Consider the following 14772-nt stretch of genomic DNA (forward strand, 5'->3'; position numbering starts at 1 on the left):
GGCTCCTCTGGCTACTGATAACGCTACGCAGAGGATGACTGGCATCATCCAGGATGCTCACTAGTTTTTCCACAGTCCTCTTCTCTGCCACCGTCACCAGTGAGTCCAGTTTTATTCCGATCGTAGAACCGGCCCGCCTGATCAGTTTCTCCAGTCTGGAGCTGTCCTTCTTAGATGTACTGCCCCCCAGCACACTATGATGTAGTACAGAACACTGGCAACCACAGACTGGTAGTACATCCACAAGAGTGTTTTACAGATGTTGAAGGAGTGCAGCCTCCTCAGGAAGTACAGCCTGCTCTGTTCTTTCCTGTACAAGTGGTCCGTGTTAACAGTCCAGTCCAGCTTATTGTCCACCCACACCCCGAGGTACTTGAATGAGTCCACTGTCTGTACCCGACTCCCTCGATCACAATAGGTTGTGACCTTGGACTCGACCTCCCAAAGTCAATGACCAGCTCCTTGGTCTTTGACGGATTGAGCTTCAAAAGGTTCCTGTGGCACCAGACAACAAAGTCCCTCACTAGCCTCCAAAACTCTTCCTCTCTGCCGTCCCTGATGCACCCGACGATGGCTGTGTCATCCGCGTACTTCTGGATGTAACACAGCTCTGAGTTGTAGCAGAAGTCAGCGGTGTACAGGGTGAAGAGAAGAGGGGCCAGCACCGTTCCCTGCGGTGCTCCGGTGCTGCTGATCACAGTGTCAGATGTGATGTCCTTCAGTCTGACGTACTGTGGCCTATCAGTGAGGTAGTCTGAAATCCAGGCAACCAGGCAGGGGTCCACTCGCATTCTGTCCAGCTTGTCCTAGAGAAGGCGGGGCTGGATAGTATTAAAGGCACTCGAGAAGTCCAGGAACAGGATCCTCACAGCGCCATTTCCCTTATCCAAGTATGAGTGGGCTCGGTGCAACAGGTAAAGGATAGCATCCTCCACACCAACGCCTGCCTGGTACGCAAACTGTAGGCTGTCCTGGGCATGTTGCACCTGTGGTCTGAGGAGGCTGAGAAAGAGCCGCTCCATTGTCTTCATTATATGAGAGGTGAGCGCCACTGGTCTGCAGTCGTTCAGCTCACTGGGGAAGTTCTTTTTGGGAACTGGAACGATGCATGACGTCTTCCAGAGGGTGGGGACTCTCACCAGCTGCAGGCTGAGGTTGAAGATCCGCTGGAGTGGTTCACCCACTTCTGCAGCACAGGTCTTCAGGAGTCGGGGACACACCTTGTCTGGGCCTGCTGCTTTCCTAGGCTGTAGCTTCCTCAGTTGACCTCTGACCTGGTCCGCAGAGATGACTAATATCTGCATAGAGGTGGTTGAGGGGGGTGTTGCCATGACTGGGGGGGATGTGCGTTGAGGAGAAAAGAAGAGGGGGTGGCTGCGATGGGGAGTGAGGGGTGGAGAGGACACGGGCTGGTTGAACCGGTTGAAGGGCCAGCGGCAGGCCATAGACAGACGCGCCAAGCAGAAAGACAAGGCATGGGAGAAGCAGGGGAAGGCCAACCCCCAAGCCAGCGAGAGACCAAACCCCACACAGGCAGAAAGATGGGACACCCTTCCCTGAGGGGCCCAAAGACTCCCCGCAGCCGGATGGTAAGACCGCCCCACCCCACCAGCAACCGGGACCCCATGAGCCCAACCCCCCCGCAGGAGAGAACGGCGGGGCCCGGCCCAGGCCACCCCACCCAAGTCGGCCTCCGCAGGACCGTCCAGCACGGGGCCAAGGGAACCACCCATCCCACCTACAGGGACCCCGACGATGGAGATGGAACATCCAGCAACTGCCCTAGCGATGCCTCTCCTGAGGGAAGAGAAAGAGAAAAAAAAAGAGATCACAGACACGCTGACACACAAGGTCACTATCCCAGCAGCTGGCCACCTTGCAGCACTGCAGAATACCCTGCAGTACACCGAGCTGCCACGATAGCCATGGTGACTAGACACAGCAGGCCCCAACTAAGACGGGCATCCAAAAATGGTGGACGGCGGGACCCGGGGGCCCCAGATACGCAGCCTGGCTGCAGTAGCCTGAGGCGCCGACTCCCAACGGATAAGCAGGCCCCGAGAGCGCCCCCCCCCCACCCAAAAAAAAGAAATATGTTTATATATACAGTACATACGCAAACATATATATATATATATATATATATAGTATATATATATATATATATATATATATATATATATATATATATATATATATATATATATATATACTTTTGTATATATATTTTTTATTTATTTAATTATTTATTTCAGGCAATGACATAAAAAAAAAGGACAAAGTTGACAACACATAATATAAATTAATATAGTGCAAAAGGTAATGTATAGTATGTAATGCATGATGATCCAGTTTTGCCTGAAAGGGAGTGGGAAGAAGATAATTTATTTAATCTCACCCCCAGTTCTCCATTCAGTGATTATTCCCATGAGTTTCACTGTTACTTTGTTTAAGGATTATAATACAGATGTTGTATCATAGTGGCATTACCACAGGTAACAATAATTATTACACTGTAACAATAATTTGTATCAATAATGTAGGAAGAATGAATATACCAAAAATGGTATTAGACAAAATACCAACAATGGTAATAGACAACATAGTAATAATGATAAGGAAACATTGAGCACAAGATAACACTTTGAGACAGAGTACAACAGCAGGTCAAATTAAAGACTCTCATCTCTATATTTGAACCAGACCCGATGTTTGTATAATAGTTTAAATCGATTAATAGTTTGGCATTGCTTGTGTTGTGAATCCAGTTTGTTCCATAGTTTTACTCCACATACAGACACACAAAAACGTTTACGAGTGGTTTGAACTCTCGGCAATGAGAAATATCCAAAGCCTCTCAAGTTATGAGCCTGCACCCGTCTTATAAAAAAACGTTGTAGATTAGGCAGCAATAATTTGTAAATGCTTTATATAAGATTATTAATGTATTATAGTTTTAACAAGGTCATCAAATTTGAGCAACTTTGATTGCATAAACAGATTATGAGTATGTTCTAAATAACCAACGTTGTGAATGATCCGCACTGCTCTTTTCTGTAATGTGATCAGAGGATGAATTGTGTTGTGGTAAGTATTCCCCCATACTTCAACACAGTATGTAAGGTATGGGAGTACCAAGGTGCAGTATAGAGTACAGAGTGCATTTTCATTGAGGTATGGTTTTGCTTTGTTTATAATTGAGAGGCTTTTGGAGATTTTAGTTTTAATATGTCTGACATGAGGTTTCCATGATAGTTTACTATCAATTGTTACTCCCAAAAATGTATTCTCATATACAATTTCAATTTGGGTACCATCAATACTTATTTTCTGTTCAGACGTTATGTTGCGATTTCCAAACATCACTATCTTAGTTTTATTTACAGTATATTCAAAGATAATTTATTTGTGTCCATCCATTTTTTTTTTTACTATGTTTAGTTCTGTGTTTACTGTATTTATGAGCTCATTATAGTCATCACTGCTGTAGAATATATTTGTGTCGTCTGCAAATAGTATAAATTTCAGTACTTTGGATGTATTAAACATATCATTAATATATACATTAAACAGTTTTGGCCCCAACACGGACCCTTGGGGGACACCACAAGGAATGCCAAGAGTATCAGATAAAAATTGACCCATTTTTACAAACTGTACCCTCCCTGTTAAATAACTTTTTAACCAGTCTCCAGCCAGCCCCCTAATTCCATATCTTTCCATTTTATCTAGTAGAATTGAATGATTAATGGTATCAAAGGCTTTCTTTAGATCAATAAAGATACCAACTGCATATATTTTATAATTTCTTCAATAGCTTCAATTATTGCCATTGAGGTTGTTCATTTGGACCTAAAGCCATACAGACCGTCCTTGATTATATGATGCTTTGCAAGAAAAGATTCAAGTTGAGAGTTAAATAGTTTCTTTAAGATTTTTGAGAACTGAGGCAAAAGAGAGATTGGTCTGTAATTGGTGAAAGTGTGTTTGCTGTCACTTTTGAAGAGCGAAGTTACCTTAGCGATTTTCATTTGACTTGGAAAGCGGCCAGTCTGGAATGATAGGTTACATATATAAGTTAAGGGTTTTACAATATTCAGTATAACCTTTTGAACCAATATCATGTTGATATCATGGCAGTCAGTGGAGAGCTTACTTTTACACTTCCGCACAATGTTTGTCACTTCCTGCTCATTTGTAGCTAAGAGGAAGAATGACAAATAATTCTGTTCAATAGTTGATTTTGTAACTCCGTTGTCTGGGATATTAACAGCCAACTTAGGACCAACATTTACAAAAAAAACTATTGATATACTGTATGACTATGCATATATATATATATATATATATATATATATATATATATATATATATATATATATATATATATATATATACATACATATCCACAGTCAGTGCCAGAGCTTGGTCCGCATTGCCGGCAGTAAGTCGGACACGTTTCCAGTGAGGGTTGGACTCCGCCAAGGCTGCCCTTTGTCACCGATTCTGTTCATAACTTTTATGGACAGAATTTCTAGGCGCAGTCAAGGCGTTGAGGGGATCTGGTTTGGTGACTGCAGGATTAGGTCTCTGCTTTTTGCAGATGATGTGGTCCTGATGGCTTCATCTGGCCAGGATCTTCAGCTCTCACTGGATCGGTTCGCAGCCGAGTGTGAAGCGACTGGGATGAGAATCAGCACCTCCAAGTCCGAGTCCATGGTTCTCGCCCGGAAAAGGGTGGAGTGCCATCTCCGGGTTGGGGAGGAGATTTTGCCCCAAGTGGAGGAGTTCAAGTACCTCGGAGTCTTGTTCACGAGTGGGGGAAGAATGGATCGTGAGATCGACAGGCGGATCGGTGCGGCGTCTTCAGTAATGCGGACGCTGTATCGATCCGTTGTGGTGAAGAAGGAGCTGAGCCGGAAGGCAAAGCTCTCAATTTACCGGTCGATCTACGTTCCCATCCTCACCTATGGTCATGAGCTTTGGTTTATGACCGAAAGGACAAGATCACGGGTACAAACGGCCGAAATGAGTTTCCTCCGCCGGGTGGCGGAGCTCTCCCTTAGAGATAGGGTGAGAAGCTCTGCCATCCGGGAGGAGCTCAAAGTAAAGCCGCTGCTCCTCCACATCGAGAGGAGCCAGATGAGGTGGTTCGGGCATCTGGTCAGGATGCCACCCGAACGCCTCCCTAGGGAGGTGTTTAGGGCACGTCCGACCGGTAGGAGGCCGCGGGGAAGACCCAGGACACGTTGGGAAGACTATGTCTCCCGGCTGGCCTGGGAACGCTTCGGGGTCCCCCGGGAGGAGCTGGACGAAGTGGCTGGGGAGAGGGAAGTCTGGGCTTCCCTGCTTAGGCTGCTGCCCCCGCGACCCGACCTCGGATAAGCGGAAGAAGATGAATGGATGGATGGATGGATGGATATCCACAGTCACACATACACACACATGCATACATACCCATACACATATACATACCTATATACATACAAAACAAAATACAGGAACTATCGCAGGGGCCCCAACAAGGGGGGCATTCGGCCCCCTCAACCCGACACCAGACAGGCCCGCACGGCCACAGCGCAGGGCGGCCCAAGCCAGACCTCGAAAATAGTAAACATATCGTCCTTCTAGCAATTCCATTTTACGAACTGCTGGATGATTCAAGAGCTGATTTGGAGCCAATAGATAGCAAAACAAATTACTATATCTCCTATATCAGGGGTATGCTCTGGGGCCAAATATGGCTATTCATTCTCCTTTTTGTGGCGCCCTCAGATTTGTTTTAATCCCAGAGTGAAAAGTTAGCACTTTTAAAAAGAGTTCTATAATTACGACTGTTACGAGTCCTGAGGCGCAAAGAAGGCAAGTAAAAGAGACTGGAAGCCTGTGTGTTCAGTTTAGCTTCTCGAGTGTGCGACGCCTTGGTTAAGCTCACCATGAATATAAAAGTGAAAAGGAAAAATAGTTTATTTTCACAAGGACAGATTGCTTTTCCTGTAAAATAAAAAAACAAATAGATGAAAGCTTTTAAAGGTTCATAAGCTGTGTCACGTTTTGCAGGTCTGTACTATTTTTCTTTGGTGGATAAGGGGGCAAAATGTCTCTTATGATAGTAAAGGTTGCAGACCCATGTGCTACAGAAATAACTTCTTGCAACATTGCATTCTTTAGTGCAGACGTCTCCCAGAGCGCACCTTTGGTATGCCAACAAATTGGTTTCGTTGGAGATTGCACTGGATAAGAAAAGGTGGCCAGAATATATTTGTGTACTCCATGTTCTACAATTTAACACAGTTGGCAAGATGGGACAGTGACATAATAATATAAGATGAATAAAGGGGTAAATACTCTTACAGTTTGTACATATCATACCAATTACTGCGGTATTATCACATCAAAATAAAATCACCTTAATGCAGAATCAGTGGAACAACAATATTGGATACTCGTGTTAAACAAAACCAAAGCACCAAATCATAAGGTTTGTGCATTTGAGGGTGTTTATTGCTAAAATTTAAAAATATTGTCTCATTTTATGAAGCTCCATATAAGCACTGGATGAGTGACACACTCTTTTATGCCTTGCAGGACTACATGCAGAACATCCATGGGAAGGAAATCGACCTGCTGCGTGTGACGGTGAAGGTTCCTGGCAAACGTCCTCCAAGAGCAGTTGCACCTGCAGGCCCTTCACCTGTGCCCACTGGTTCTGGAGTCAATGGGCTTGGTAGGGAGCTAACAGCTGCCGAAAACACCAGTACAGGTACTTCTTACAAATTGGACCTACAGTATTAACTATGATATTTTTATAAGATAAATACTTCACTGCCAAATATCAATGTTAGGTTAGACCAGCTAATACTAATTATTATTACTGAACATTTTCACATAACCTTTTCGAAAACTTAATATAAATATTATCCATCCATCCATTTCCTACCGCTTGTCCCTTTTGGGGTCGCGGGGGGTGCTGGAGCCTATCTTAGCTGCATTCGGGGGGAAGGCGGAGTACACCCTGGACAAGTCGCCACCTCATCGCAGGGCCAACACAGATAGATAGTTTGACCTATTTGGAAGACAGTATTTTTCGATATCATTGTTTTGTATTGTAGATCTAAAAAATTTATTTTGCTTAATTGTGCTATGGTATTCAGTGCATACTTTACAGTCGTCTATAATTGTGAGCAAAGTTACTTGAGTGGCCCATATCAGGACTCAGTTTCCCTTGAAAGAGTGTTAGTTGATCATAACATGAATATGTATTGTACAAACGTGTATAACATGTAAAACACTTCCTGTGTCTTTGGCAGTCCCTCAGTTGTGTCCATCCACCCTCTCTGTGGTTGATGGTGGTTTATCGCCTCAAGGAGGAGACCGAGGCCTTCAGCACTGCTCCTCGTCTTTGTCCGCAAAAGCGCAAAGTGTCGGTACGAACTGATCCTGGAGCTCCACTAAGGTTATAAACAAAGTTTATGACAATGATTAAAGAGTGTGTATCTTTGTCCAAAATGTCAGATGCCCTAGAGGGGGCATCCAGTCAGTTTTCTGGAAAAGACGCCAGCCAGTCTTCTCCTATGGCAGACCGCAAGAAGAACAGGAGGAAGAAGAGCATGAATCAAAAAGCGGATGCAGCTGTCGGGCAGGCTGAAGGTAACGTGTAGCTCTGTACAGACAGTGAATGCAGTACACATATAAATCGCAAGCATGCACATAGGTTGATCTCTGATAATACTCTTAGGGCCTGATTTACTAAGATCCAAATACCTTGCGCTAAACATGCGTGTGCATTCTATAAAGTGGCGTGTACTAGAGCAGGGGGGTCCAGAGTTCAGCCTGCGGGCCAATTGCAGCCTGCCAACATCTTCAATTTGGCTCGCGAGGTGTCATGATTCTTACATACATATATATATATATATATATATATATATATATATATATATATATATATATATATATATATACATATATATATATATATATATATATATATATAGTATAGGTCATAGAGGTCGGGTGCGATGTGAGCTGGGCGGCAGCCGAGGGCAGGGCACTTGGCGGTCCGATCCTCGGCTACAGAAGCTAGCTCTTGGGACGTGGAACGTCACCTCGCTGGGGGGGAAGGAGCCTGAGCTAGTGCGCGAGGTGGAGAAGTTCCGGCTAGATATAGTCGGACTCACTTCGACGCACAGCAAGGGCTCTGGAACCAGTTCTCTCGAGAGGGGCTGGACTCTCTTCCACTCTGGCGTTGCCGGCAGTGAGAGGCGACGGGCTGGGGTGGCAATTCTTGTTTACCCCCGGCTCAGAGCCTGTACGTTGGAGTTCAACCCGGTGGACGAGAGGGTAGCTTCCCTCCGCCTTCGGGTGGGGGAACGGGTCCTGACTGTGGTTTGCGCTTACGCGCCAAACCGCAGCTCAGAGTACCCACCCTTTTTGGATTCACTCGAGGGAGTACTTGAGAGTGCTCCCCCGGGTGATTCCCTCGTTCTACTGGGGGACTTCAATGCTCATGTTGGCAGCGACAGTGAAACCTGGAGAGGCGTGATTGGGAAGAATGGCTGCCCGGATCTGAACCCGAGCGGTGTTATGTTATTGGACTTTTGTGCCCGTCACAGATTGTCCATAACGAACACCATGTTCAAACATAAGGGTGTCCATATGTGCACTTGGCACCAGGACACCCTAGGCCGCAGTTCCATGATCGACTTTGTAGTTGTGTCATCGGATTTGCGGCCTCATGTTTTGGACATTCGGGTGAAGAGAGGGGCGGAGCTTTCTACCGATCACCACCTGGTGGCGAGTTGGCTGCGATGGTGGGGGAGGATGCCGGACAGACCTGGCAGGCCCAAACGCATTGTGAGGGTTTGCTGGGAACGTCTGGCAGAGTCTCCTGTCAGAGAGAGTTTCAATTCCCACCTCCGGAAGAACTTTGAACATGTCACGAGGGAGGTGCTGGACATTGAGTCCGAATGGACCATGTTCCGCGCCTCTATTGTCGAGGCGGCTGATTGGAGCTGTGGCCGCAAGGTAGTTGGTGCTTGTCGTGGCGGTAATCCTAGAACCCGTTGGTGGACACCGGCAGTGAGGGATGCCGTCAAGCTGAAGAAGTAGTCCTATCGGGTTCTTTTGGCTCATAGGACTCCTGAGGCAGCGGACAAGTACCGACAGGCCAAGCGGTGTGCGGCTTCAGCGGTCGCAGAGGCAAAAACTCGGACATGGGAGGAGTTCGGTGAGGCCATGGAAAACGCCTTCCGGACGGCTTCGAAGCAATTCTGGACCACCATCCGCCGCCTCAGGAAGGGAAAGCAGTGCACTATCAACACCGTGTATGGCGAGGATGGTGTTCTGCTGACCTCGACTGCGGATGTTGTGGATAGGTGGAGGGAATACTTCGAAGACCTCCTCAATCCCACCAACACGTCTTCTTATGAGGAAGCAGTGCCTGGGGAGTCTGTGGTGGGCTCTCCTATTTCTGGGGCTGAGGTTGCTGAGGTAGTTAAAAAACTCCTCGGTGGCAAGGCCCCGGGGGTAGATGAGATCCGCCCGGAGTTCCTTAAGGCTCTGGATGCTGTGGGGCTGTCTTGGTTGACAAGACTCTGCAGCATCGCGTGGACATCGGGGGCGGTACCACTGGATTGGCAGACCGGGGTGGTGGTTCCTCTCTTTAAGAAGGGGAACCGGAGGGTGTGTTCTAACTATCGTGGGATCACACTCCTCAGCCTTCCCGGTAAGGTCTATTCAGGTGTACTGGAGAGGAGGCTACGCCGGATAGTCGAACCTCGGATTCAGGAGGAACAGTGTGGTTTTCGTCCTGGTCGTGGAACTGTGGACCAGCTCTATACTCTCGGCAGGGTCCTTGAGGGTGCATGGGAGTTTGCCCAACCAGTCTACATGTGTTTTGTGGACTTGGAGAAGGCATTCGACCGTGTCCCTCGGGAAGTCCTGTGGGGAGTGCTCAGAGAGTACGGGGTATCGGACTGTCTGATTGTGGCAGTCCGCTCCCTGTATGATCAGTGCCAGAGCTTGGTCCGCATTGCCGGTAGTAAGTCGGACACGTTTCCAGTGAGGGTTGGACTCCGCCAAGGCTGCCCTTTGTCACCGATTCTGTTCATAACTTTTATGGACAGAATTTCTAGGCGCAGTCATGGCGTTGAGGGGATCTGGTTCGGTGGCTGCAGGATTAGGTCTCTGCTTTTTGCAGATGATGTGGTCCTGATGGCTTCATCTGGCCAGGATCTTCAGCTCTCACTGGATCGGTTCGCAGCTGAGTGTGAAGCGACTGGGATGAGAATCAGCACCTCCAAGTCCGAGTCCATGGTTCTCGCCCGGAAAAGGGTGGAGTGCCATCTCCGGGTTGGGGAGGAGATCTTGCCCCAAGTGGAGGAGTTCAAGTACCTCGGAGTCTTGTTCACGAGTGAGGGAAGAGTGGATCGTGAGATCGACAGGCGGATCGGTGCGGCGTCTTCAGTAATGCGGACGCTGTATCGATCCGTTGTGGTGAAGAAGGAGCTGAGCCGGAAGGCAAAGCTCTCAATTTACCGGTCGATCTACGTTCCCATCCTCACCTATGGTCATGAGCTTTGGGTTATGACCGAAAGGACAAGATCACGGGTACAAGCGGCCGAAATGAGTTTCCTCCGCCGGGTGGCGGGGCTCTCCCTTAGAGATAGGGTGAGAAGCTCTGCCATCCGGGAGGAGCTCAAAGTAAAGCCGCTGCTCCTCCACATCGAGAGGAGCCAGATGAGGTGGTTCGGGCATCTGGTCAGGATGCCACCCGAACGCCTCCCTAGGGAGGTGTTTAGGGCACGTCCGACCGGTAGGAGGCCGCGGGGAAGACCCAGGACACGTTGGGAAGACTATGTCTCCCGGCTGGCCTGGGAACGCCTCGGGGTCCCACAGGAAGAGCTGGACGAAGTGGCTGGGGAGAGGGAAGTCTGGGCCTCCCTGCTTAGGCTGCTGCCCCCGCGACCCGACCTCGGATAAGCAAAAGAAGATGGATGGATGGATATATATATATATATATATATAGATAGATTCTGGAATCTTACCCAAAGGGAGATTTCATTAATCTTGATATAAACCAACTAACTCAATGTTGTCAGTTTGCCACCTCCTACTGGACAACGTGGGTAATATAGGCAAATTATCTTTAATTATACTCTGAACTTATGTATGCACAGCATGTACTTTTTTGACCCAAAGCAAACAACCTTTTTTGTCATGGTGCAAAAAAATTTTTATTTTTTAAATCTCAACTAACACAAAATGTCAATAGACATGGTCACACATAACACAGCCTGCTCACTGAACATTGTGGACATTATTAAAAAAAAGTCCATGCACCACACAAAAAAATCTAAATTACACCCATTTAAATCCATTACAAAGCATGGTGGGAAAAATGCAAAACACTCTCCACTCTTATCCACGTGTGTTTGATATTTCTGATTGATTACAAAACTTTACGGAGGTTGACACGGAAGTAAACAAGGTAGAAGTCGAACTTTCACATGCGTTTATTATTCAATTATATTAATTATTATGTATACATTATGTTAATACAATATGTACAGATTTATATGTATGGGCTATATATATGCGGCCCCCAAGTCAAAAAGTTTGGACACCGCTGTACTAGAGTCTTAGTGGGCATTTTGCGTGTCATGTACTGAGACTGTGTGTACAATTGAAAAGTGGTGCAGACCGCCTTATTTAAAAGAGGATTTTGCATGTACTATATGGGGCATCACCACGGAGACACTCTCATTTTCCTCACATTCATTTGATTATGCTCCTACCTGTGGTGTTTTGCTAGGTTTTCAAACAAGCTGGACACATGTTCCACTTTTTATGGGCATTTTAGAAGCAGTCGTGTATGTAGGGCATCTGCATTTTTTTATCTCTTTTTTTTTTTTACTGCTGAAGGTGTATGGGAAGGATGCTGCACCACTATGCTCAAGATACAAAAATGCGTATTTCAAATTTTTTTTTATTATATAGGATATATGCTAGTATTATATATTATGTGAAAATACGAATGTCATTAAACAAATACGGAAAGATATATAAACACATCAATTGAATTCGTTTTAATCAGTCCCTTAAAGGGGAACTGTACTTATTTTGGAGTTTTGCCTATCGTTTACAATCATTATGAAAGACATGACAACAGATAGATTGTTTTATACTGCATTTTAAATATTAAAAAAACTTAAATATAACTCCGCTTACAGTAGAGCCAATGGGAGATCCACTATTTCGCACATAAAATCCGATTAATAACTATTCAAAAAGCGCCAACAATACTCCATTTACATTTTGTTACTTGAATATTAACCAAGTATTAGTGATATTGTTATTATAAGCGTTAACGCAGACAAACTACAAACCCTGTTTCCATATAAGTTGGGAAATTGTGTTAGATGTAAATATAAACGGAATACAATGATTTGCAAATCCTTTTCAACCCATATTCAATTGAATGCACTACAAAGACAAGATATTTGATGTTCAAACTCATAAACTTTATTCATTTTTTTGCAAATAATAATTAACTTATAATTTCATAGCTGCACCACGTGCCAAAGTAGTTGGGAAAGGGCATGTTCACCACTGTGTTACATGGCCTTTCCTTTTAACAACACTCAGTAAACGTTTGGGAACTGAGGAGACACAATTTTTAAGCTTCTCAGGTGGAATTCTTTCCCATTCTTGCTTGATGTGCAGCTTAAGTTGTTCAACAGTCCGGGTGTCTCCGTTGTGGTATTTTAGGCTTCATAATGCGCCACACATTTTCAATGGAAGACAGGTCTGGACTACAGGCAGGCCAGTCTAGTACCCGCACTCTTTTACTATGAAGCCACGTTGATGTAACACGTGGCTTGGCATTGTCTTGCTGAAATAAGCAGGGGCGTCCATGGTAACGTTGCTTGGATGGCAACATATGTTGCTCCAAAACCTGTATGTACCTTTCAGCATTAATGGCGCCTTCACAGATGTGTAGGTTACCCATGTCTTGGGCACTAATACACCCCCATACCATCACAGATGCTGGCTTTTCAACTTTGCGCCTATAACAATCCGGATGGTTCTTTTCCTCTTTGGTCCGGAGGACACGGCGTCCACAGTTTCCAAAAACAATTTGAAATGTGGACTCGTCAGACCACAGAACACTTTTCTACTTTGTATCAGTTTATCTTAGATGAGCTCAGGCCCAGCGAAGCCGACGGCGTTTCTGGGTGTTGTTGATAAACGGTTTTCGCCTTGCATAGGAGAGTTTTATCTTGCACTTACAGATGTAGCGACCAACTGTAGTTACTGACAGTGGGTTTCTGAAGTGTTCCTGAGCCCATGTGGTGATATCCTTTACACATTGATGTCACTTGTTGATGCAGTACAGCCTGAGGGATCGAAGGTCACAGGCTTAGCTGCTTACGTGAAGTGATTTCTCCAGATTCTCTGAACCCTTTGATGATATTACGGACCGTAGATGGTGAAATCCCTAAATTCCTTGCAATAGCTGGTTGAGAAAGGTTTTTCTTAAACTGTTCAACAATTTGCTCACACATTTGTTGACAAAGTGGTGACCCTCCCCCCATCCTTGTTTGTGAATGACTGAGCATTTCATGGAATCTACTTTTATACCCAATTATGGCACCCACCTGTTCCCAATTTGCCTGTTCACCTGTGGGATGTTCTAAATACGTGTTTGATGAGCATTCCTCAACTTTATCAGTATTTATTGCCACCTTTCCCAACTTCTTTGTCACGTGTTGCTGGCATCAAATTCTAAAGTCAAAAAAAAATGTTTGAACATCAAATATGTTGTCTTTGTAGCATATTCAACTGAATATGGGTTGAAAATTATTTGCAAATCATTGTATTCCATTTATATTTACATCTAACACAATTTACCAACTCATATGGAAACAGGGTTTGTATTTATAGCGGCGACGTGATCACAAGTTGTGTCCCTATGTTTACATCATCGAGTGGTCTGCTGTTTCATCGCTTCCTTGCTCCCTGTAAGTTATTGTAGATCATAAATCATGCCTCTCACCTGGAATGTAGATGGCTGAGGAGGTAATCCAACAAGTTGGTACACTTTGACAGCTATTTAGGACCTGGAACTGGAGAGAAAAAACACGAAAAGCGCTTAAAAAATATAACGGCTATCATCATGTCTTTCATATTGATTGTGAACGATAGACAAAATTCCCAAAAAAAGTGCAGTTCCCCTTTAAGTCATCCCGCATCTATAACATTATAAAAGAATGTTGCTAAATAGAAGATGTGTCTAATATTTTTATTTCTGATAGACCATGAAAATATGTTGAAACGTACATGTGGGATGGCGGATTCTCTGTGCATCATGTGTCTTTGCAGCGCGAGCCCTTATCTCTCACAGCTGTGTGTGTAACTGTGTCAGTTTGCGCATTTCTTTTCCAAATGTGCTAAATGGGAAATAGAGCTCCGAAAACGGTTAAGAGTGTTGATAAATCACATTGCACATGATGTATAGTATATTTGCATATTCTCCTCCCAGTATTGTGGACGTTTTAATGATCAGCATACATTCTGCATACTAATAAAGACAGAGACGCAAACGGGGTTACATGCCTTATTCTGCTCACTTAACAGACACAATCCACTTTTCATACATTTATTAGCTTTGCGTGTGCTATCAAGTTTGCACATGTTTTAGTACACGCAAACCTTTAGTAAATCAGGCCCATAGTATACGTTTTAAAAATCCAAAAGATCGCAACATAAGCA

General features: G+C 45.1%; 1 protein-coding gene across 4 annotated transcripts in view; it reads left to right on the forward strand.

Annotated features, from left to right (window-relative positions):
* Nucleotides 1–14772, forward strand: part of agap2 (ArfGAP with GTPase domain, ankyrin repeat and PH domain 2) — a 65319-nt gene that overhangs the window by 34280 nt on the left and 16267 nt on the right. For all 4 annotated transcript variants that reach the window (XM_061982492.1, XM_061982469.1, XM_061982478.1 and 1 more), the window contains 3 exons: nucleotides 6589–6763; nucleotides 7311–7427; nucleotides 7516–7650. In XM_061982492.1, the coding sequence (XP_061838476.1) occupies nucleotides 6589–6763; nucleotides 7311–7427; nucleotides 7516–7650 (427 nt within the window). The remainder of the gene's footprint in view (nucleotides 1–6588; nucleotides 6764–7310; nucleotides 7428–7515; nucleotides 7651–14772) is intronic.

Source organism: Nerophis lumbriciformis, linkage group LG01 (assembly GCF_033978685.3).
Source record: "Nerophis lumbriciformis linkage group LG01, RoL_Nlum_v2.1, whole genome shotgun sequence".
NCBI classification, from domain to species: domain Eukaryota; kingdom Metazoa; phylum Chordata; class Actinopteri; order Syngnathiformes; family Syngnathidae; genus Nerophis; species Nerophis lumbriciformis.